A 26639-nucleotide genomic window follows, 5' to 3' on the forward strand; every position below is an offset into this window, starting at 1 on the left:
CTATTATTTACACCGACCTTTTCATCCAATTTTGCATTTTTTTGGTGTCTAGTTTTACATCGTTTTCACCATCCAAATTTGCATCTTTTTTTGCCTCATTTTGTGTCCACATTTGCATATAATTTTGTGTCTGAGTTCGAGCCTAAATTTGCATGTGATTAGGAATCATTTTTTACATCCAATATGGCATCTTTGGTTTCACCTTTTTTCAGCCCCATTTTGCATCTTGTTTTATGTCTTTTCTTACATCTTTTTTTTTCCTTTTTTGCACCCAAGTTTGCATCCCAAATTTACACCATTATTTGCATCATCATTTGGCATATTAATTTTGTAACGTTTTTTTGCTTCTTTTTAACGCTCAACTTTGCATCTTATTTTACATCTAGTTGTTGTCTTTTTTTGCATCTAATTTGGTGCCCATTTATGTGTCCTTGTTTTTGCCCAATTTGATATCCTTTTGTATGCCATGTTTTGTTCCCTTCTTTGTGTCAACTATTGCACAATTTTTCACTTCTAATTTAAAACACTTTGTATGTCAATTGTCTGCATTTTGTATTAATTCCTAGTTTAACATCCAATTTTACTTTCAATTTTGCATCCATGGTTACATCCGCATTTGACTTCTTATATAGAGTATATTTTTCTTTACATATATGACCCCCTTTATAGATTCATAGTGAAATATATGATAGTTTCTAAATATCATTAAAGCAGATATCACAATTCAAAATCATTTGTAAAGAAATTTAAGAGAAATTGACAACATCCATCCAAAAAAATAACAATGTGTCATTAACAACTTTCAAAACATGTATAAAATAGCAACATAATACTAATAAAATCATTATTATTTTTAATCAAAACAAGTAAAATTCAAATATGATTAACAAATCAAAATATTTCATGAATATCGTTATTCTACGATAAATTAACAACATACATAAATCAAACTCATCGTATGATTACAAAATCAAAATGTCTCATTGATATAGGGTAAATTCACAACACCCATCTAAACATAACAATGTCATTCTACACAATAATTTCTTCATAAAAAACAATGCATGTGCATGCCTAGCTACCACCACCAAGATCATCCTCATGATCATCTTGACCATCCTCATTACTCTGATCCACATCATCACCAACACCGCAACTATCATCATCATCTCCTCCTTCACCACCATCATCCTCATCCTCATCCTCATCATCTCCTGATATATGTTGAGCATAATTTGGATCATCGTCTTGGCAATCATTACCTATAGCATTCTGACAAAAAAAATCAATATTACATGTTAGAATTAATTACATAACACAACGCATGTTTTTGTTATACAATGTTAACCATAAAATGAAGTAAGATATAATATCTAATAGTACTAAAAAATAAAATGAAAATATGGTTTAAAAGTATATTGGAAATCCAACTAAGATTACATACCATGGAGTCCATCCAAACAACAAATTCAACCCATCTCTTTTCCTGCAACGCCTCCTTTTCCAAATGATTTGGAGGTCTTCCATATTTTAGTTCCTATCAATCAGTAAATAGGGAGAAATTAGATAACAATGACTTTCTTCTAGTAAAAAATTTATTAAAAAAATATCACATGTTTAATATACTTACAAAGGTTGTTATCAGTGCTTTTAAACCTTTATGGCCACTACGATGAGTGACTTTTGTCTTGGTTAACCTCGCCTTGGATGCCTTGTCCTTAAACATAAACCAATTCAATTTATTTTCACACAAATACATGTTTAAGATACTTATAAGTATTAATACATTCTAAATAATGTTTAATGAAAAATTCAATACCTGAATGCTCTCATTGCCGACTTTTCTTTGTGTCTTCTAGAAGAGATTCATTCATACTTAAACAAGGGGATATATTGTAACTTTTTCTAATTTCTGAATTTTAGGATCGAATACTAGAGTCCAGGCCAAATAAGGTGCTTAAACAGGTTGATATATTATATCCCGGCGTAACCTCATGGATCCTCAACGGAGTATCCAGTTGGGAAGGTTCCTACTTGCTCACCACAATCTGTATATTTTCTCCAACTTCGAAATTTTGGTTCTCTCCAGCTTCCTGGCCATTGTTTCCCTCAATTTTGGCAGGGTCAATGAATCCCTCATGTTTTCTGTTGCTGTCCATATCAAACAATTTTTCTCTAATTGGACTTGCAGCAGTTATGCCATCAACAATAAAAATGCTTTCCTGGCATGCTCCCTTCATGGATTTGACTAAAGATCAGTAGCAGGAGTTACAGGTGGTCCAGGTTCAGGAGTAGATGGGTGGGGTTCATGAAAGCAGTAAAAGGAGCAAAAGAGGGATCTCCTAGTGTCCAAACAGGACTATCTGCTTAAAGACTGGGATCTGCTAATGACAGATTGCTCACCCGGGGTCTCAGGATCAGCATGAAAATATTGAAACCATATTCCACAGAAGTGAGATCTTGAAACCATCCAGCATTCTCTCCCAAGTTCCCAACATCTGGGAGATGAAGGTTGGTATTTCAAGTCCTTCACTTTCATACCTCCGATGAGTGGATTATCCAGAACGAGGTTTCGAAAAAGGCAGGCAAAAAAGAAAATCAGAGTGTTTTTTGTATTCGGTAGCATCTGAAGTTCTGGTCTCCAACAAGCTAATCACTCCCACTAGAAAGCCATAATGAAATTTCCATATGTGAAATTTCTATAAAGACTCTGAGCCTTTTGTTTTGAAATCCTGTAATATGTATACCGACTGAATGTAAATGTTTGTTCACTAATAGGAAAACAAGGTTACTATCTATTAACATATTTCTTAATAGTGAAGAATTGCATTGAACTTCTTTGTGCTATACATATGAATTCTCAGATACTATAAAATATCCGCTGAAAACAAGAACACCTCTAGTTATACTTCAGTTTATAGATCAACTACAGCACAGGCAAACAACCTTATGTCAGACAACAACATCAAATAATTCTGTAGCCATTGACTACATGATTTGACCACTTTTGACTACAAAACTAACCAGGGCCATCTGGGTGACAACAGATAAAAGAAAGCAGAGAAAATTTGTGTTATGTATATGTTATCTCTTATGCATACAATATTATTATGCGCCTATGGAAAGATGGAACCTCTGCATTTCTTTGGATTTAGGCTATATCATTTTCCTTGAATTAACTAGGTGATTTTTTTTTTTTTCTCATGTAGTAGGTGCTCCAAGGACATAAGGACTCAGTGTATTCTCTTGCATCTTATTGTCTCAATAGGATTCTGAGCTTGGCCACACTTGTGTATTTTTATTTTCAATAAATTTAAATTGGGATTCTCACTCTGAAAAGATACGAGGGAAAAATATAAACAATACTTGCAAATTGATAGATAAGATCGTTGTTTATCATATGGTAGTATTTAATGATAAAAGTCTGTGCTACAAAAAAACACTGCTTTGCATGAACGACAACAATGGCTACATAAGATTTTCCTAGATGATATCCTTTATCCCATTTGCATAGTCAGGTTTCTGTCAAGATCTGCACCTGACACTTTCTCTCAGAGCTTAGAGGCACCAATGAGGATACTCTTCATACAGTTAATTAAAGTTTGCATTTGTTTTCTGGAATGCAAAGATGCGGGATATACACATGCACAATCCAAAGCTCCATTTCTGACTGTATCAAAAACTGCAAGAGAAGGTCCTACTCCATGAACAGAAGAGCATCCCATATAATCCTCTAAACTTATTGCCCTTTTCAATTCATCCATTTCGTCCACCATGGGACCTTCAAATACAACAATAAGTGAAGTGCGAAGTGAAGATGATGGAGTTAAATAAGGATGTTGAATTGCTTGGCACATAAGGAAGTTGACATCACTCATGTCTATGAAATGTTTTCGATTCCTCATAGATGTATCAAGTGCATTTGAGCATTGTCTGGCCAGCTCCCAAAAGTCCCCTGTTTCATTGATATGATGGGTATTCATAATAGCAGAATGGTAGAAACCTTCATGCACACAAGAAACCAAAATAAGGGTCAAGGGAAGCAATACAAATATTCACACAACTGATCAGAAGAAAATTAATAAAAAAATAAAGGGTATACAAATTGAGATATACTAATACTGTTTGTAGCTGATAGAACCACACACAATTGCTTTCTTACTGAATACAAGTGTATCTGTACAACATATATACCATGAACAACATGACTGCTCACACTAGAAAAACCCAGTTCATAGAGTGCAAGAAATCATGCCATAAATAAATTAAACCTACAGAAACCGATAACTGTAAATAAATACAAAAACATACTGTGAAAACTAGACAAAACTTTGAAGCAGCAGTGGTAATTCAAATAAAGTAAATCAATGTGCAAATATGGAATTGGCAAAGCCTTACCAACACTATGATCAGATAGGCTGCTGCCAACGAGGCTTCTGCAGTCAACCAGAGTTATGACAGAGTAATGCTCCCATCGATTGCCAAGCTCCTTGAGAACGGAAGTGGCTTTAAGCCCAGCTGCTGTTAAAGCTCCACACATTGTTGTTCTTTCTGTCTTGCAAACCTGTGATGGCAATTCATCAACATCAAAATTGATACTCATGAAATCATAGAACTTATAGTTCATTAATTTATAATGATATAACGTAGAGAACAAAACCTAGTGTGCATTTACTGGCATTAACAATGCACAAATGTAAGACCTCATGGAGGGACACCCATTAGCTGACCTCGTTGGTAAGTACAACAGAGAAAGTTACACTCAACACTCTATGGTTTGTTTTTTAATCACATTTTCTATGCCTCAATTCAGAGAGTTATGGTGGATTCTCACCACTTTTTTGGTATGTTAGTTTGTTAGATGCCATGTATGGAGAAGTATTACTTAAATGCATTGTTATGCACTCTGGAAATTTTTAATTGGCCCCATGGAAGCAACCAGTCAGGTACCTTAATTTATGTGGCACTTTACTTCAAGCAATTAAAATACATAGTCATATTTGGTCGGGTTTAGTGATGACAGATTACATGGACTAAATTCTATGCTGAAATGAAGTATTTCATGGTAAAACTAGGAGTTACTTGTTGAAAATCTGAAATGCCTAGCATCTGATCAGATAATTTTATTAATGTCCAATGAATGAGCATAAATGGATAAATGGGATTGAAGAATATAACCAGTACATGTACAATGTGGGAGTGCAAATGCAACTCCTAGAAAATGCCAAAGCTTATAAGACTTCGTAAATTTTATACATCAAACGTATGTACAGTGTACACAAGCTGACTAACATTTAAAAACAGTTTCCAGTAGGATTTCAGAAGTTGTCCCTTTAATAGTTCTTATGTTTCCTGGATGCTTGACGAAGCCTGCCATTAATGAATGGGAGATCCAAGGAGACTCCTGGTCATTCCCTGGGAGTTTTCATTTTGAAAACACTTCTTTCACATCACTAAGCCTCTAAGCTCTTGCCCACCAAAGCCCAGATTGGACACCATGTGGCCAATTACAGCTTTCTTTCTAGTGCTTCCAGTATACAGTGGTACCAAGAGACAGGCAGCAGCACTACATCAACTATCAGATCTGTGAGACACCAGGAGGCCCTCTGCGCTTGACCAACAGGATGTTACAAAACATCTCACATCAGATCTCCAGACAGCTCATGCTACACGAATAATTAGGATAGCTCCTCTAGAATTCAGCCTAGCAACAAGACATATCTCAAACCAGATCTTCATGTTCTTCCAGCTTCTTTGACCAGTCACATCATATCCAAGGACATATCATACTACACAAGTAATCAAGATGCCTCCTCCAGATCTTGGCCACGGGTTGCACCACCCCAGCAACAAGACATAATCTCAAACCAGCCTATATCCATCTTAAGTCCGGATCTACCGTGCGCCGAGAGGGATCAAATCTCTTTTCACTCTAAAAGAAATTTTCACCTCAGATTTGATCCCTCTTGGCGCTTGGTAGATCTGGAGTTAAGATGGATCTAATTAATAATTAAACTAGCCTAGATCCATCTTAACTCCAGATCTACCAAGTGCCAAGAGGGATCAAATCTGTGGTGCAAATTTCTTCTAGAGTGAAAAAAGATTTGATCCCTCTCGACGCATGGTAGATTATTTATTTTATTTTATTTCATTAATTTTATTAATTTTTTTAACGTAATTTAACGGAGTCAAAATGTTTTAATTAATAATTATAATTATTATTTTTTTATTTCTATTTTTTTATTTTATCTTTATTTTTATTTGTGTAATTTAACCAAATCAAAATGTTTATATAACATAACAGGACAGGACATCTCTTCCATACTGGGCTGGAGAGTGCGTCTCTACGCAGCTAGATCTTCCTGTTCTTCCAAATTCTCTAACCAGTCATTTATCCGAAGTCTCTCTTCCCTACGGTCTCAGATGTTAAGAGAGATAACATCAGGGGAAGTCAGTCGACCTCTAGGCGAGCCATCCCCTCTAGAAGCGTTGGTTTTTTTCATCTCTTTGCAGTACTTGCCCATACCTGCACTATTGCTTTGGTTCCCTGCTCCATCTCTTAGGCTTTAGCCTTGCTAGTTTTGATTATATCATGATTTTCTAAGACCAGATTTTGCGCTCCACTGTGTCTTACACTATTGTACCTAGCAGTCCTATTGACCAATTTATGGTCATTTGTGGGACATTATATCTTATCCACATTCATTAGGAAATAGTATTTCTGTTTTGCTTGACACACATAAGCCCTCCTTGAGGATTATGATAGCAACAGGAATAACTCCTAGAAAGTAATTATCCAAGCAAAAATGTTTTCAATTATACACAAAAAATACAGTCCAACTCTCATATGAACAGACAGAACTTTCACCTAGTTTTGGAACCAGCTGCTAGTAGGTAAAAAAGCCAGGACACCTTAATATTGCCACTTTAGACATCATTATGGCCACATCATCAAACCATGAGCTGGTTGCTCAAACAATGCACATCTATAGTAGGTTGGACCAGATAGTTTACAAGCAATTTCAATCTAAGATTCATAGATGTCAGTGAAAAAGGAAAGATCACTCTACTTGAAAAATATCCATAAATTGAGATTGTAACAACGCAACTAAATGGCCTTGCAGGTAAAGTGGCACAAGGCCAAGCAGCAGTGGCAAAGCTAAGAGGGGTGACTTCCAATCCATAGAAAGTACTGGGAATTTAAAAAATAGGAGAAAATGAGAAAAAAGAGAGGTCACAGCAGACAACAATGAGATATCCAAATAAATGGATCACTTCATTAGTGAGCTTGACCCAAGCAACTGAGGGGTCAGTGATTCATCTTAAGCAAGCAAAGGTCTCTTGCAGAAGAATTTCATATCAGGCAAACAAATAATCATATAAAATTCTTAAATAAAAGTTTCAATTTTCCTTTATACTTCCCATTTTACCCTTTTACTTAATTTTTATATTATAATTAATAGTTCGAGGATGATTGGGAGAGGTTCCAACCTCATCAGACATCATATGAAGAAAATAGAATTTCACATTCCATACAGAAGTCACCAGACTGAACTGTTATCAGAATTCCAGCATTTCAAGACAGAATTCTGTGATGACCCATTCTTCATAACCTTTTGCTCTGAATGCAGTGATGCCAAGACTTGGAACAAAGGTAGACCTTGGTAACAAGACACACCACCTGCTTAGAACAAAGCCCAGTTAGGGATGAAACCCCCATCTAAGCATATTGCAGAACCAGCCTCTGCACCAACCAATTTGATAACAGAATCAGAGAGTGTTTATTTGAACAGTGGCTGATTGTTGAACTTGATATTATTTGATGGATTGCAAACTATTTGAAATTTTGATTTCTATTTCAGTTTTGGGACAAATTTTATACCATCATATTTGATGACTAATTGATGGATATATTCTTATTTTATAGATTTTACAGATGGAAATCTCATTGTGATTTGTTCTGCACAAAATTTCCTGTATTTTGTGTTTGTTTCTAGTTGCTGAGTTTCCCTGAGTATAGAACCGAGTTTTTCCAAGTCCCCGAGTTTACCTGTGTCCCAGGCTGGCCGAGTTTTAGCCGAGCCTGAGTATCACTACCTTGGTGTGTATCCCCACAGCCTCTGGCATGTATTCACCATCCAAGATTAGAATTCCCAGTACTTCAATAGTTGTTCAAGAGAGCTTATAAGATGCAAAATATTTAACATTGAAGATTAGCAATACCGATCAATAAACAATGTGGGTGTGCATGACGCATCCCAAGACATTGTAGAAACTGTCTGGTTCTCACAAGGCCAGAATTCACCAATACTTCTTGCCTTACAAAGAGATTTTTCTTGTTAAAACAAATGTCAACCACTTATAGTCCATATCCTGCCAAACATATGTTGTGCATCCAATATGTTGCAGGAGAAGTTTTAAAAACGATATAATTATCCCTGACTAAATGACCTTATAGTCCATCGCAAGATGGAAAAATTCACATTGTTAAAATATTTTATGTGAATTTTCAGGCCTTGTAATTCTGTATGTTTGGCCAGACACGAGCATACCCACTTTCCTAAAACATTAATAATCAAACAAGTTCACCACATCATGGAACACTTTGGAAACTTATCCAAATCCATTTGCATTCATAAGGGAGATATTTAGACACAGATCTCAGATCTTACATACACTGCCTCACTCGAGGACGATCTGGACAATCACATCATACTTTCAGGTTGATCCAATTTATCAGAGCGACAAACAACGAGCTGAGTCCCAAGGCACTTCAGATAGTAGAGCAGTGAGACCTCGGGACTCCCCTTAACCCCCTCCTCTGGGAGGCCAACCGGTACCCTCGAGACCGTTGCGAAGGTGCCAAATAGCACATTAGTTCACTCACTTCCAGCACATCAAAGAGTTTAGTACCAGACGGTTCCAGACAGGTTCCTCCCCAGCCCCAGCGGAGCAGCCAGAGACTTATACAGAGCTACTTTCCTTTGGCCTTGGATGTTGGGAGTATCCCTCGCTCCTACACTCCCCCAGAATCATGAAGCCAGACTCCTCGTTGGATACAGAGGACTCCACTAGCGAGCCAGCACCACTGTCTACCCACCTCACCGTCAGCTATCAGACTCGGACATTCTTGACATCATTAACCGCCAGGTGCCCTGGACTTATTCACTTAGCCTTCTACATGATCTGTTATATACATGTTTATGAGGCTGTCTTATTATTAATTTATTATTGTATCCTTTACTTTATTTTATCCTAGTTTTAGCTTTGGCATTTTCTAGGAGTTGCATTTGCACTCCCACATTGTACATGTACTGGTTATATTCTTCAATCCCATTTATCCATTTATGCTCATTCATTGGACATTAATAAAATTATCTGATCAGATGCTAGGCATTTCAGATTTTCAACAAGTAACTCCTAGTTTTACCATGAAATACTTCATTTCAACATAGAATTTAGTCCATGTAATCTGTCATCACTAAACCCGACCAAATATGACTATGTATTTTAATTGCTTGAAGTAAAGTGCCACATAAATTAAGGTACCTGACTGGTTGCTTCCATGGGGCCAATTAAAAATTTTCAGAGTGCATAATAGTGCATTTAAGTAATACTTCTCCATACATGGCATCTAACAAACTAACATACCAAAAAAGTGGTGAGAATCCACCATAACTCTCTGAATTGAGGCATAGAAAATGCGATTAAAAAACAAACCATAGAGTGTTGAGTGTAACTTTCTCTGTTGTACTTACCAATGAGGTCAGCTAACCAGGAGGTCAGCTAATCAGTCACCCAGTTCTACCTTAAAGAGGAGGGACTTAGATAATGCACGGTTTTTGTGCCACAACTCATCAGAGGAGAGAACACTGCTCGACTCATGCTACTGTTCCTTAAATTTTGTTTTATGTTTCAGACAGGGAGTTCCATCCCTTCGTCTACAAGGAAATAACATAAAGTGGCGATGGATCGATATAGAAGTTAAAATTATTTGGATCTAAAGGAGTGGTGGTTTTATCCACTACTCCAGCTAGTGCCTAAAAAATATAAAATTTGGGTTTGGTGGTTGTGAATTCCATTGTCACTGAAGGTAGGTATAGCCTAATTTTGGTGTCCACCATGTTGTGGGGAAAAGTATCCGATGCGGATGACCCTATCCCTACTCTAAAGGTGACAGTCTTTAACAACAACTGAAAGTAAAGCTTTGATGTTTTCCTTTATGAAAGTACAGAGAGAAAGAAGAAATGATTAACCAACCTGGTGTCCTTCGCTTAGTCGATCTTGATCCTCTCTCTTTGTCTCTTGTTCCCAGCTCCTTGCTCTCTTTGCCGGTCCAGCTACACACAGATCCTGCACAAAACAAGAGAGGAAACTACAAGATACATGTACTCATAACTGATGCATGGATTAGAGTGAATCAAATATACATGTAAATACAATACATCAATGCAATACAAGTATATAGGAGAACATGCAAAACTTTATTGATAGAAGTAACAGGGTTCTGAGAAGGTTACAACCAATGATGGCTCCAATCCAGCAGCACCTCCCCAGCAGCAAGAACTCTCCTCTTCACCTCTAGTAAAACAATCACCCAATAGCTCTAACTGTAATCCAACAGCACCTCCTTGCTTTACACAAAATTCCAGCCTCCTTAGACCTCATAGAAGAGCTCTATATATAGGAGAGAAGAAGAGAGGATGAGTCAGCTTGAGGCTGGCATAGAGCTGACTAGTGTCCTCTCCCTCTTCAGTTAATCTTCAGTTCTTGAGTCCACTTGGAGATCCTTGCTTACACATGGTGATCAAGTACCTCTTACTCAGCACAGGGCGAATCTCATGAACCAAGTGTCAGTTTGGAAGCTTCCTGGGCAGTTGACACCTTGCAGAATGACTGTGCCACTTGGCCAATCTCGCCCAGCGCAGGTAGCCTTCATTAGATTTGACTTCCAGCGCAGGTACAAGGAGGAGCAGTTGCATTCCAGCGCAGATGCTCAGTGGAGCAGCTGACATGATCCAAGATAAGCCTGTTTTGAAGTGTTTTCAGGTGGAGAACTGATTGGAAGTGCTGTTGTTTGATGACCTTGTTCTTTTATGGGTAAGAACAACATGTTTAGGGACTGAGGATCCCTGTAATTATTGACATTTCATGCTCCATGTCGCGAGGCACAAAAATGCCTATAACAGTTGCCCCCTAAAGTATGAGGCCGTTTATCGGGTGAAATGCTTTATCTAGAGGGTCCGAAGTTCATTCCAGTGCTGAGGAGAGTGCCCTGTAATACAATACAATACAATACATTATTTTTCATTCATCATTATTCTCATGATCTAGCTGAGGCGGGCATTCCCATGCTCAGCTTTTTATAAATACATTTTGGTACATATGACAGACGATCGTCTGAAGATAGACTGATAATTTTCTGCTGAAATTATCATCCTTTGAGTAGGATGATCATCTGCTGCAATGATGTACGTGGCAAATGCTTTTATATTTCCTGAATATATATCGCAGCCCGGATGGATGAAACTAGATCCAGGGTCTTCAAACTCGTTCGATCTTCACTCTAAGTACAAGTCGATCCATGTGAGAATTGCGCTGAAGTCGAACATGGAAAGACATCGCTTGATTACCGGTCAATAATGAAAACCGTTAACAAGCGCGAGAGGAATCACCAATAATGACGATGACCCTCAAGGTACTGCAGTACAATTCACGTGGCGTGAATAAAGGACTTGGCGTCGAACGCCACGCAAAATCTTCTGGTCGAAGGTCATCGATGTATACCTGTCGCCGGAAGTGAGAAACTTGCCATTGAGGCATGCAAGCTTCAAAGTACTGATGGGGGTGTTCCTAGATCAACTTCTTGGATAATGAGCTGAAGTCGACAAGAAGCGATCCGTCAAAGGAGGGCCTTAATGAATCCCACATCAATGACACGGAACGGAGCTAATGACTTTAGTGGAGGTGAAAACAAACTGTGACATATGATTCAGGGTGGCGATCATGAATGGATGAAGGATAATGTATGGCAGTGGATGGGACACGGTTGACACTTTCAGAATGACCCCTCTTGAACATATAACGACACTGATGCGATGGATCGGTAGCATTACCCCAAATGTGGATGGTTTGGCGAGGACCATGGTGATGAGACCGGTGAATGAAACAACCCAACCCGATGTGGTACGGAAGAAAAGTGTCATGTTCAAGAGTGACTTGCTACCATTAAACTTTGAATGTTCTCCCAATTTTTCCCCAGTCATTTCTGACCAGTACCTCTTTATTTTTGTCAAGCTTGAGGAGGATAACATATGCTTGTTCTATAACCTGCCCTTCGGGCAAGCCTATCGCTATGATTTAACTAGCCTAGCGATAGAGAAACTCGTTCTCGTCTAAAGACAAGTTTGTCGCTATTTAATCATTTTAACGAGTCTAACGACAAAGAAAACTCGGTCCTTTTCATTTTTAGAGAGTCTGAAAAGGTACAGAAAGTTAACTCCATGATTCCTTTTTCGTCAGCAAATCCCTTAAGTCCAAAAAAGTATAAAACAATACAGAAGGGATGGCTGTTCGGTACTTTTAACGAGCCGAACAAGACAAGCGCTCGATCCTTTTGTGCAATAATCCCTCAGGTCCAAAAAGATTAAAATTTAGAGGAGGGATAGCGTTCCGGTCATTTAACGAGCTGGAAGGCCAAAACTCGGCAAACTTTTCATATTTTACGAGTCAGTGAAAAGAGCTGAAAGAAGACTCGTCTTTTGAGGAACGAGTGATAAACATGGATAGCTACAGATTCCAGGTACAGGTTGGAATTTTCCAATCACGGCAGTGTCACAAGGATGGCTAGGTGAAATCACTCTTCGTAGCTGTTTCTCAAAAGAGGTAAACACACAAATGGAAGTGAATGATCGGCCAAATGAACAGTGGAGGTGATGGATGAAAACACGATCAAGGTTCTTATGGCTGATGAATTTACGATCTCAAAAGGTTATTTACCGGTTCATTTTTTCCATGAGCTTGAACTCTGAGGGAAACTTTTGCTCACACTTTTCTATTTTTTAACGAGCATAAATTCAGTCCTAAAACTGCTCGGATTTGCATTTATTTTTTAACGAGCATGAACTATATGCTAAAACTGCTCGATATACCAGTCATATGAAGAACGCCTCTCGTAAGGACCAATTTTTATAGAGCTTATGCCTTACCACAGCTGTGCTCACTTTTGGCAAATTTTACTTTTGCCCCACAGGCTTTCTTTCATGCAAGTTTGGAAACGGCTAATCTTAAAACCAGATAAATAACCGCCCCTAGCTTGCACTCCAGAAATTTTGCATGCCCCCAGGTATAGGATAGAATTTCGAGGCTGCCCCTCCTCTCCCCTACTTCTTCTTTTCTTTGGGTGTTCACATTTATTTGTCATCTTGCTAATCTAATGCTAACGATACTTGTCTTCTCGTTATTTTAAGGGGTCTTACGCAGTACTCAGGCTTCCCGTCGGCCCACTTTTAACAAACAGCTATTTGTGACAATAGAAGAACACTACTCAAAGATAAAACATTGGTATTATTGAGGGAGGCTTGCCTCTTTCTTATTATTCCAAAGACGGTTCGATTTGCTGCCGCAGATCAATCTCTTTCTTCGGCGATGCCTATCATTGGGTTGTCCTAAGATGGTTACCCTCTGTCACAACAATACGGTCTCCTTCTTAGTAGACTGCCCCTGCTTATCCTTCAAAACATATGTTTCGATGGGCGAGGCTTGAATTTAAAGATGGTGACTACTTGTTGTAATAAGGGAATTCCTACTTGGGCATTGCCCACTTTTTTAGACAAAGGTGAATGATTCCCAAACACATAACTTTAACAAAAGATCATTATTCCAGAACAACCCCACTTCCTACGGACGGGGTACGGACTAGTCATGTTCTCCTGCGGAAATTCTGTCTTATACCCGGAGTTTCTTCTGCCCGAAGCAGACCAGGGTGCATGCCCCCTGGGTCCTAGTCTTTCTTTCCGAATCACTCGCGCTCATCGGGAAGGAGGACCGGGGGCGGAGGCGAATCTTGAGTGAACAGACCATTTAGGATTGGTATTTGACTATTTGCGATGCGAGATCCCGGAAATGAAAGTTGGTCTACGAGCTTGACCACCCTTCCTTCATGTGGAAAACACATTACTCTAAAGAGTGAGGAGACTATCGCTCCCATGCAATAAATATAGTCGCGTCCAAGGAGTAGGTTATAATCCAAGGGTCCTTGAACTACCAACACGTTCATCCTGACGGTCTTCCCCTTCAATGTAACAGGTACATCGGGGAGGATCCCTAATGGTCGACTGGTTCCTTTATCAAAACCTGAGAGATTTCTCAACTCAGGTAAAAGCGCCGGGGAACCCAGTGCTTTCCAAGCAACAGAGGAAAGGATACTCACAGACGCCCCTTCATCAATGATAGTACCAGCCATAATCATTCTATAGATCTGGACAATGATTCTGAATGGTACACTGGCTGGTAACCGGGGTCTGCCTAGTTGATTCCAATCAAAGGATACAACCAGGTTGCTTGGCGGTGGGACCGAATATACGGCCGGATATGACTCTGATGATGTTCCTTCCTGCGATAAAGGAATGGGCGCATTGCCCTGATGCTCATCGGAGTCGGTGCTGATGAAAAGAACCTGGATGGTGTCATCCTTGTTCTCATCAGTGAGGGTGTCGCATGAAGACGACTCTTCGGCGACGGTGTCATTTGAAGACGGGTCTTCAATGACGGGGTCATTGGACGATAGAACCTCTGAAGGAAGAACCGGGCCAACTGCCGTATCGACCTTTAGACTTTCGTCTAGTCTAGACTCAGTAGGTTCATTCTCAATGACCGACACTTCAGCTGACCACTTGAGTGGTTCAACCGGATTTTCAACTATCGAGGGATTAGGCGCGAGTTTTTGATATCCAGGTGGAAGTCGCACCGGTGACACCGGGCGATCTTCCAAAACTCTCTTAGCCTCATCTAAGAATGGACATTTGTGGATGGCATGATGACCTTCACACAATAGACAGGGTGATCTTGGTCCCCTTCTTCGTCCTTCACTCTCGCTAGTCGACGGAATGCAATCAACATGACAACCAGAGGTTGATGCTACCGGATTGTGCAACCTTGGGGACCAGTCCCTTAGTATCCGGGGAATACAAGGACAATCACGATGGAAATGGATCCCTTTGCAAATGACACATGGCGATTTAGGCCCGGTCGGTGCAGTGTGTGGGTTTTTGTCAGCTTTCTTCTGCTTGCCCCCAGTCGCCTTCGCCAGAGGCTCCTTTTGCTTCTTTTCTCTCTTCTTCTTTTCCTTCTTCTCCTTGGGAGGCTGACTTTTGCCAGCTTTACCTTGCGAAGACGAAGGATCAGAGGAAGTATCATAAGAAGTGGAAGGCTGGTGGGTAGTTCTAGATTGTTCTGACTGTTGATTCGAATGCTCAGGATTAGTGGCGATCTGGACTACATTAGTTGAAAAGAGCCATACATGGAGGCCGATTGTCAATCCTGGAAGCGACAATGTAGCCATATGAGGCGCACCAACATCTCCCCAAGAGGAGAAGGGATTTGGACTTCCGCCAAGGTTACTTCCTTGGTTGGTGGGCTCCATACTTTTCAACTGAAAGATCAACGTGGGAATAACAGGTGATTATGTTCCGCTTTAAAATAAATTTTATTAACGACGCTTTTAGACACAAACTTGCTTTTTCATGTTTTAAGAGTCGAGAAAAAGCTAAAGATGACTCTAGTCGCCTTCGATGTATTAACGAGCCCGAAGTGACAAATGCTCGGTTGGACTTTTTCAGTTATAGAGTTTGAAAAAGGCCAAAAGAAACTGCTCTGGAGATCTAGGCAGAGGGTGTGCCAAACCTTTCGCGAAACCACAGAATACGTTTTACGGTACGGGTGGTCGATCTTCGTGAATGCTGTGTTCACTGCATCGCGATCAGTAGGGCGGCCGACACGGTTTCCTAAGGATAAAGGATAAAAGCCTATAGGGGTCTCCCAATATACGCGACGGTACGCGGGAGCTCAAGTCCGTGTTAGTGCCACCGACTCTCAGGAGGAATCACCCACCTTCGTAGAGATCGACAGTCACTATGTTTAACGACGCCGGAACACGTCTCTACCTAGACCTCTAGATGTTTGCGTTAAATTCCAAAGCGTTGTTATGTAAATTGAGTTTATTTTAATGTTGATCTTTCTTAACAGTTTGCCTTTCAGGTTCGCCACGAGATGTATATATACAACTTCCTATATGCAATCTAAGAATGAGAAGCAAAACTTTTCAATCTTTCAACTTTGAAAACCTTAATCTACTTGAGGGAAAAGAAGGACACAACTTTTTCCACAGATCAAAGAACACACACTAAAATGCACATCTTCCTAAATCGTCAAGCATACAATCAAATGCAAAATGCACAATGCATGTATTTCTTTTCGTTATCCTTAATGTTGATGCTAGACAAAAAGGAAACTGTTGTATGATTTTGAATCTAATTTCAAGTAGAAATAAACAAGCTTGTCCACAATCAAAAAGACACCTTATGATAGACTTGTTTAAAAACACAGGAAATGTATAGATTCAAACCATGAAATGCAAAGCAAACAAACTCAAACAGCCATGAACAGTAATAAAACTAGCTCTTAAGATCACAAAGACACTTTTACAGTTCAGGATCTAAGAGGTCACAGCTATACTGGTTCGCTTTTCACAATGGGAAACTGTAACTGCAACAAGAAATACTGAAAGAACATTCACAGTTTCATCACACAACTGAGGCGGAATAATGTCAAGGAGAGGTGGCTTACAGCAAGTACAATAACCAGCAAGCAATCAGCCAAAAACAAGTGCAAACAGGGCCAAGACACAATAGGAAGACTGAGCAAGACAAGGGCTAACTGGACCAGCGCAGGTTCTAGTCTGCCAATTTCACTCTCAGCGCAGTTCCCGAAGGGAGTACCTGCGCTGTAATGCAGGCTGCCTGTGTACAGCCTGCACTGACTCACGAGAGTTTCGTCTACCAAGTTTTCCGGGTCATAAAAAGCTCAAAAATGCACTGTTTTTTATGAAATAAAAAACTATAGGTCAAGTACAGGCTAAGGTATGATCAAGAGGATGAAGATCTATCACAAAGAGTAAAGAGTCTTTTGTAGATAAGCTCTTCAAATCTTGAATTTGCTCAGCAAATGAGCAAGAGTAGCAGTCCCTCTACTTCGCTTTTGATATAGTCAAAAGCTTTTCGATTTGGTACTCTTTTCTTCAAGAAATGAATAGCAAAATACTACAAACACCAACAAGATACTAGGCTCCCCAGTGGAGTCGCCAGTTTGTTGTGGGGAAAAGTATCCGATGCGGATGACCCTATCCCTACTCTAAAGGTGACAGTCTTTAGCAACAACTGAAAGTAAAGCTTTGATGTTTTCCTTTATTAAAGTACAGAGAGAAAGAAGAAATGATTAACCAACCTGGTGTCCTTCGCTTAGTCGATCTTGATCCTCTCTCTTTGTCTCTTGTTCCCAGCTCCTTGCTCTCTTTGCCGGTCCAGCTACACACAGATCCTGCACAAAACAAGAGAGGAAACTACAAGATACATGTACTCATAACTGATGCATGGATTAGAGTGAATCAAATATACATGTAAATACAATACATCAATGCAATACAAGTATATAGGAGAACATGCAAAACTTTATTGATAGAAGTAACAGGGTTCTGAGAAGGTTACAACCAATGATGGCTCCAATCCAGCAGCACCTCCCCAGCAGCAAGAACTCTCCTCTTCACCTCTAGTAAAACAATCACCCAATAGCTCTAACTGTAATCCAACAGCACCTCCTTGCTTTACACAAAATTCCAGCCTCCTTAGACCTCATAGAAGAGCTCTATATATAGGAGAGAAGAAGAGAGGATGAGTCATCTTGAGGCTGGCATAGAGCTGACTAGTGTCCTCTCCCTCTTCAGTTAATCTTCAGTTCTTGAGTCCACTTGGAGATCCTTGCTTACACATGGTGATCAAGTACCTCTTACTCAGCACAGGGCGAATCTCATGAACCAAGTGTCAGTTTGGAAGCTTCCTGGGCAGTTGACACCTTGCAGAATGACTGTGCCACTTGGCCAATCTCGCCCAGCGCAGGTAGCCTTCATTAGATTTGACTTCCAGCGCAGGTACAAGGAGGAGCAGTTGCATTCCAGCGCAGATGCTCAGTGGAGCAGCTGACATGATCCAAAATAAGCCTGTTTTGAAGTGTTTTCGGGTGGAGAACTGATTGGAAGTGCTGTTGTTTGATGACCTTGTTCTTTTAGGGGTAAGAACAACATGTTTAGGGACTGAGGATCCCTGTAATTATTGACATTTCATGCTCCATGTCGCGAGGCACAAAAATGCCTATAACACACCAGAAACCTATCAATTACTTTGGCTATACCCTCTTTACCCTTCCTTTCATTACACCAATCTTACAAATAGCATGCACTTTCAGAACCTAGTCAAAGAGCCCCCAACTCCAATGGTTTTTCAGACTGGTTATGATTTGAAACCCTGCTTCGTCTAAAACCCCAAGTGTAGAAGATAGTTTTGATTTTGAAATGCTAATAGTATTGACAGTGGATGTCAACAATATCACTGACTGCCAGAACAATCTGCCCATGCATATGCTCTTCCTTGATTATGATATTGAAGATAGGCAAAGGAAATTATACCAATGAGATAGATCAATGCTTCAGAGAATGAAGATCGGTGGATACTCCTGGACTTATTATGGAGATTGAAGACACAACAAAAGTCTGACATTCCTTAGAAGTGAAGTCAGATGATCTTTGGTATCATAGAGATTTGTTCCTTTCACTTCTTGATAGTCACCTTACTAGCTAGTGCCAGTGAGAAGTATTAGTGAGTTCTGAGGGAGCAACATATCTTTTCTTACTATGCCAACTATATGCCCTAGACTTGAATCTAAACAGCGAATTGTCAACAATGGTGTCTTGTAACTTAAAAAAAAAAACTCAACAGTGCCTTGTGGATCTTAAATTCAACAAGTTTATTTATGCTGGTTTCTGTAAGATTACAGTCTTCATTAGGGGTTCTTTCCATGGTCATATAAGATGATGCCATTTGATGCTATTGGTTAGATTACATATAAACATCGAATTCTCAACAATGGTGTCTTGTCACTTAAAAAATACTCAACGGTGCCTTATGTATCTTAAACTCAACATGTTTATTTATGCTGGTCTCTGTAAGATTACAGTCTTCATTAGGAGTTATTTCCATGGTCATATAAGATGATGCCATTTTGACGCTATTGGTTAGATTACATATATATGGAGTATCGATTCCATATTAACTATGCATCAATGCCAAAATATGTCGCAGAGAAGCAATGCAGATTGATGCCATTCAGTCAAACTGACTTTGTTGTAGAGGAACGTGTCAGTCGACCTGTGTGTTAATGTTATACATAATGCAGAGGAACAAAGTCTTATACATCGTGAGCCATATGAACTGTGTAGAGCCAAGAGCCATCGGTAATAGATTTGGTAGTAACAACATACCAAGCAGCTCTGCTATTGCTGTTCAATGAAGCTACGAAGCTGAGCTGTGTAGAAATTAAATCTCAACTAAATTTGGAAGATGAAGATCTTATTATGAGGCCGAATTGACTGGGTTTGGCTGAGCTCATTTGGAGGAGATTTTTGTTGGTTTGACTAGCATTAACTTTCTGGTTACAACATCTTGTTAACTGTTGTTTGGCTGGACTGTTTTGACAGTGATTGGGCAATTAATTTTGTATGATGTACTCCCTCTCTCTCTCTGTGCTGAACTTTTGAAGAATAATAAGAAGATTTGATCAAAGGGTTTTCCCCACATTGGGGTTTTTCTCTAGCATCCGCCAAATATTGTGCCCTCTTGTCTTGACTTGTCTTATTCTTATTGTTTATGTTCTATCTGCAAATACTCTCAATATTTATGTGATTGCTAATCTGGAAATTTATATTGGGCTAATAAGGAAAATTGACGTAAATTGCTCTAAAGCATAAGAACATACCATTGTTATCTAAAATTAACAATCATTTTATAATTAGCATGATTAAAATGTAGAAAAATGTTATGGAGTGTCCAAGTAGTCTAGAACAGAGAAGCAAGAAAAAATACCACAAGACAACCATAGGGTTGATAGAACCATGTTTAGGCACATTAGATATTGCTTGGTGACAGAGTCTTACACCTTTGAAAGGAATATTTGTTTCCCTACATTTCTATTGAACAAATACAAACCTGAATATGTTCTAAGGACTATCATGGAGGGAGTCGAGATGACCCACAGGACCCATAGCTGAATACACAAGGGGATTTCAATGCTTACACCTTTGAAAGGAATATTTGTTTCCCTACATTTCTATTGAACAAATACAAACCTGAATATGTTCTAAGGACTATCATGGAGGGAGTCGAGATGACCCACAGGACCCATAGCTGAATACACAAGGGGATTTCAATGCTGGAAATCTAGTTTATAGCATAGTAGCAAGATTTGGTCATATTGCTCTTTATTATATGGAAATTCGGCAACAGTACAAAATTCAGTATGTTTTCACTGCAATGCAGATATAGAACAGTTCACTTACCTTATAATGTCTTTGATACCCATCAACATATAAGCCCCAAAAAAACATAGCAAAAACCTCAAAAAAATAAAAATAACAGTAAGAAAACACTTAAAAATAAACTACATTGCAAAATTTTCAAAGAATAAATTGCTTTTTCTGGTTTTAGTGTGTTTTGAGGATGAAATTCTTCTAAAATATGGAACAAAACGCTTATTTTCATACTGAGAAATATAGATTTCCATATTGGAACCATGCTGCATTTCTTTATTAGGTATTTTCCATACTGAGTTGTATTTGAATACATATTCGGATTCAAATTTTGCTACTATGGTTTATAACCATTCCTAGTTACACGTATGTTGAAATCAGGGAGGTCAAGGTAATCAGATAAATTGTCACAACAATTATGAACAAGAGGCAACCTTCCTTGAAATTCTTGAACCTCCAGTAATCAGAAAAATTGTCACAACAATTATGAACAAGAGGCAACCTTCCTTAAAATTCTTGAACCCCCTACCCTTGCCTGGATTTGCTCACGGCGCCAATCAGTCCTCATGTACATGTACATCAAAATATTTATTATATAATTAACTATAAATTTGTTAACATTAAAAGGACAAATAGATCCTCTGTTCATGTGGAGATGCTCACTAACGACCATGTTGACAATGGCGATGAGAGGGAGAAACTGCTGTGATATCCAATCTTCAATATGCATATTTTAGATAATAAAGACTGACCTACTAAGTTAACCAAGTAGCCGTTATACAAAGTACACATAAATGAAGCTCAAAGCTAAGAGATTTTTTTTCTCACTTTCTTTGCTTCCCACACAAACTATTACTCGATTTCGATTTTTCTTATTAGATTCCAAAATTTAATGAAATTATCTGGCTGGGAGCATTGTTGCAGTGCATGGCTTTTATCCACTATCTCCACTACAAATTTTGAAATGACAACAAAAAATCCATTAAGACCGGAATCTCCCCACAACAGTGAAAGCAGAGTTCATTATTCAAGAACAAAGTAAAGCGAACCAAATACTCTAAGAGCAGGACATGCATGAGTCCTCAAGACCCAGATCCACTAGATTGATTGCATCATTTTTTCAGCTGGATGAAGCATCGATGACCCGGTAGATGCACCAGTCATGAGCAAAAATAACAGACGATCAGTGATTCAGAAGTGCCCTTACCAAGCACAGTTGAGATCATCCAGATAATCCACAAGGCCATCTAGGTATGCTATCTTAAAAAAGCTATAATTCTCAGCTTATATCTTGTAGACACTAGACAGACACCCATCACCAGGGTTCTCCCTTCCACACGTAACCGTCAAACTTTGCAGTCCGATGAGCTTCAATAAAGTTTGCCAGGATAGAATCCAGCCTGGTTTATGGCCCTGCATACCTCTCCTTTGACGCTTAGATAAATTAGGACTTATTTATTTTCTAGGCTTCTGCTATTAGTCTCGTCTTCATTGTATCAGGTTTATCTGTTATTATAACCCTTGAAAATCTGATAAGGAAATCCAAGAGATGCTTCTCCATATTTGTGAATGGCATTCTTCGTAAAACTGTTGACATAGACTAGTGCACCTAAATCTGGGGGATTTAAACTGGTTACCTACTAACACATAACCAGAACCAGCCAGATGCTCGTCTTCATTGTATCAGGTTTATCTGTTATTATAACCCTTGAAAATCTGATAAGGAAATCCAAGAGATGCTTCTCCATATTTTTGAATGGCATTCTTCGTAAAACTGTTGACATAGACTAGTGCACCTAAATCTGGGGGATTTAAACTGGTTACCTACTAACACGTAACCAAAACCAGCCAGATGCTCAACAACATTGGCTACAAACAATTGAGATAATCACCCCTTTTTTATTTTATCATTCGTCATTCTGTTAAATCTGAAATCTTATTTGTAGTTTCTCCTTTTCAGCGAATACCTTTAAGCACTCCAGCATCAATATATAGTTTTAGTCCCATTAACCTAATGTCCTTTCATCATTTGTGGACATTTATATAATTTATTTCTTTATTCCGAAATTCTTCTTTAAATTATTATTTCCATTTCTTTATGAACCTTCTGCTGTCGAGCAATTGGTGTTATTTTGAGCAAAATAATTTGTAAACGAAGTTTCTTGGTTAGTGAAAAGCCCGCAAAAAGTACCTCTACGCCAAGTAGATCCCTGGAAAGTGTCTATCTCTCAATGTTAGTGACATCTCAACACATTCACCCATTCGGGAGCTTTCGTAGGCAGTCAGCGTCGTATGTAGAGAATCTAGCTCGGCGGGCCTCACAGTTTGTGAGGAAGAGTAAGCAGACCGCAGAGTATTTGCTTATTTCACTCCTTTCGGAAAACCTATAAATTTTTTAAAGTAACTGCTACTTACGAATCATAAGTTTTTTAAAATAAATTCTACTTAGTTTCAGAATTTTAGATTTTTAAGGGGTTTTACCGACCCAGAAATAGAGATTCAATAAATGGAAGAGAAGCTTACTGATGGTGACATCGCCGTCAGGGCTCTGGAGCATCTTGTCCATTCCCTTGGGGCCGAGTGAGGTGCGGAGGATTCTCGCAACGGACCTGGCGGCCGCAATGTTGGCCTTCTGAGCATCTAAGCCTCTGATTCGAGTCTTCTGCTCCTGCTCCTTTATTATGATAAATGGCCTCCCGTACTCATCAAATGCCAGCGCCATCCCTGCAAACAGTAACAGATTGCAGCACAGAGATTAAAACCTAAACATACAAGAGTGGCTGCTAAAAACACACTGGATTTTGAACCAGAAACCTGAAATGCGTGTACTCCTCTCTGTGTGGAAGACTGAATGTGCGGGTGGAAATCCATTGAAGTTAAAAATGGAACATGCCTTGGCGCCGTCAATGGACTGAAGAACCGATCGTGGGGTTCGAGTGTCTGCTACTGGTGAACCCTAATTCGCAAATCTCTGCAATTTCGTTTTCGCTCCCGCCCTGCGAAAAGCGAACAGATCCTCCTTGTTCTAGAACGTAAATGAAGTTTGGGTTGGGAGGGGTTTTGTAAAGAAAAGTAAAGCTTTACCTTTTTCAAAAACGCTAATTTCATAGTGAAAAACCGTAAATACATTTTTTTATTTTTACATCACTAGTTAAGTAGCTATATAATGTTTTTGGTTCTTGGTTAGGTTGGAAAATATTTATAATAATATAATTTTATGGTTGTTGTTTAAGTTTATTAGGTGTTATTAAAACAATAAATACATTTTTTTTATTTTCACATCACTAAAGAAGTAATTATATAATGTTTTTGGTTATTGGTTAGGTTATAAAATATTTATAATAATAATAATATAATTTTATGGTTGTTGTTTAAGTTTATTAGGTGTAATTCTTTTTAATTTCAATTTAATAATTTTTAAATGGAAAAATATGATTTTAATTTGGTTGTATTGAAAATATTTATATGTTTTTACATATAAGGTGGGTGCAAACAAAGGAAAATATATAGTAAGTCTATTTAATAGTTAATAACAAGTGTTAATTTCTTAAAATTATATGATAAATTTGAAAGGAGTAGGGTATGTATCTTTTTTCGGGTGAAATATATTAAAATTATTGTGTGAATGGGGTTGTAAGACCCTATATTTTCATCCTGGGAAAATATAGTCCTCTCTTAGCCACTTGCATAGTTTAGATTGTCATAAGCAAAGTAGGTACATTGTCTTAAGATGTAAACATTTCATTTTAAGCAGTGCCATAATGTGGTTTCAGCGAAACATTAAAAGATGGAATGAGCATGCACATTTGGGATGCTAGTGTTATATTCAGCGTGAGGCATGATTGCACGTCTAAGAAGACTCTAACAAGGGTTGCAGAGGAGAGGTTGGAGGATTGTAGTCTCACTTAGAAGTGTATACAAGCAAGTTAAGCCCTATGAGAAGTTGTGAAACAAAATTAAGGGATTTGACAAGTTGCACGAAGGCAACTTAGTAGTGGTACTAAGTGAGCAATCCTTGATTCAACTTGATACTCTCTCCTTGGCACTACCACTTTGTATGATGGAAAAGAAATGTGAAATAGATGTGCAACCCACTAAAGAAGTTGGAGGTTGTTGTAATGTATATCGGTGGTTATGTAATGGTGTGAAAGGAAGTGTTGGAACTTGGAAGGTGACCATTAGAGTAGAATTACCATGGAGTGCAAGGAGGTGCAAGGATCTGATAAGAAGGGAACTACACAAATCTAACAAGTAGGCCATATTGGGTTAGGATATTACTATTTTGGGACATCCAAAGTTGAAGGTGCATTTTATGGAGGTGCAGTCGAAGTGCTTGGGTGCGTGCCACAGCGTAAGGGTATCTAGGACTTTTAGTGTGTGTTAGTGGTGTTAGTGCATTGTGTTTGATCAACACTAGCTAGAATGTGTTCCATGAAGGAAAAAATCCCACAAATTTGGGATGACTTAACCATTTGGCATTTAAGGTGTGTTATGTCCTAGTTTTGAGGAGACAATTAGAACCATCTTAGAGTGTGATGGGTTGTGCCATGGACTTAGGTCCACTTATATGGGTTGAGGTGTAAAGGTACCGTGTGAGTTGAGGAAAATGATTACAATGCTTACCTATATAAAGTGTTTATGATATAAGATTAATAAGTTTTTGTTGGAGAATGGAAGAGGAGGATAAGAAAAGAGAGGCATTAAGGTTTGTTGTAAATCAATCAAAAGGAACGAACTTGTTAATCTTATTAGCAAGATTGTTCAAGTTGTCTCTTCAATAGGAGTGAATTTTGGCTAGGACTAGGGAGTTAAGCATTGATTGGGTACTCTGGAAATCCAAGACCTAACATATCCAAGCTAGTCCATTAAATAGATTCATCTTGGGCAAGGGTTGTTAAGGCTAAGGTGCAAATATCCCCTCTGCTCAAACTATTTAACATGCAAAGTTGGATCTGATTCTTCAACTTGTCCTGACGATGAACCACACTGGTTGGTTCGAAACGCCTAAACAAATGATATATCTTGTGATTTACGCTGGAACAATTTCTCGTAAACTACACATTAAGAAAGTTTGTGCACTCCTATATGGATAAACATGCTTATTATCTTTCATGAGTTTCATCAAATATTTAACATATTATTCATCAACTTTATTTAGATATTCATCATCTCCAATTAACAAATATACATTAAGCAAGTTCATGCACTCTTATATCGATAACATGCTTATTATTTTTCATGAGTTTCATTAAAGATTTAACATATTATTCATCAACTTTGGATTTGGTGAGGATGAATTCTAGTATATTACCAAGTGTGTTTTTTTCAATTGTAGTTCTTACTTTCATGATTAATTTGGTTGTAATTTTTACTTCCACGATTAATTTAGTCTAAGTTCTCTAGGTAGTCATTAATGATCTATTCAGTGCTATGTGGGGGTTTTACTTTTCAACAAATATGAAGTATCTATGTTACATTGGGACCTAGTGACCTTGTTGAAAAACCCTAGCAAACATCTTTGAAACCATTTAATAGCACTAGTTGAACTTGAGATATCTCAAAAACTAAAAGGAACAAATAAGGGTTGCTTTGCCAATCCACTCATAACCTAATCCACTTTGGTGTACTTATATTCTCAAAGTGAATCAAATACCAAGAATGATCTATGTCTGCTAAAACCTATAATCACATTGTTTCCCTAATAGCAACTAAAAACTTCTATACCCAGTTGTTGAACTTTTGCAACCAATTATAAACCTTCAACAAGAAGTAGTTTTCTAACGAGAATTATTGCCATATCTTCCTTGGTTTTACGAGGAAAAATAAATAAAATTTCATTTGTTATCAAAGGTAAACCAAATTCATTATTTGCATACTTCCAAACCTAGGGTTTCGTATCCAAAGTAGATCTTAACTGCATCAATGAAACAAACTTTGTTTTTATGTATCATCCAAACATTATGTACAATTACAGACTCACCTCTAATCCATTATTTATAAAAATGTT

At 38.4% G+C, this 26639-nt stretch overlaps 2 protein-coding genes across 2 annotated transcripts in view; both read right to left on the reverse strand.

The window, feature by feature from the left end:
- Nucleotides 1-879: 879 nt before the first annotated feature.
- LOC149173884 (uncharacterized) lies at nt 880-23646 on the reverse strand. Its single transcript, XM_089424768.1, has 5 exons — nt 23447-23646; nt 23156-23356; nt 1631-1717; nt 1445-1537; nt 880-1272 (listed from the first exon to the last, which is right to left on the reverse strand). Exons 2-5 carry the CDS (start codon nt 23270-23272, stop codon nt 1075-1077), a joined length of 495 nt encoding a protein of 164 aa, XP_089280894.1. The 5' UTR covers nt 23273-23356; nt 23447-23646; the 3' UTR covers nt 880-1074.
- Nucleotides 3552-26639, reverse strand: part of LOC149173885 (uncharacterized) — a 154663-nt gene continuing 131575 nt past the window's right edge. Inside the window, exons 2-3 of the mRNA XM_089428091.1 lie at nt 4399-4564; nt 3552-4003 (exon numbers count right to left, since the gene is read on the reverse strand). Coding sequence (XP_089284217.1) covers nt 3552-4003; nt 4399-4540 — 594 coding nt within the window. The 5' untranslated portion in view covers nt 4541-4564. The remainder of the gene's footprint in view (nt 4004-4398; nt 4565-26639) is intronic.

This window comes from Pinus tabuliformis, chromosome 4_2 (assembly GCF_031772625.1).
Source record: "Pinus tabuliformis cultivar Carrire ecotype Pingquan chromosome 4_2, CPIR1, whole genome shotgun sequence".
NCBI lineage: Eukaryota > Viridiplantae > Streptophyta > Pinopsida > Pinales > Pinaceae > Pinus > Pinus tabuliformis.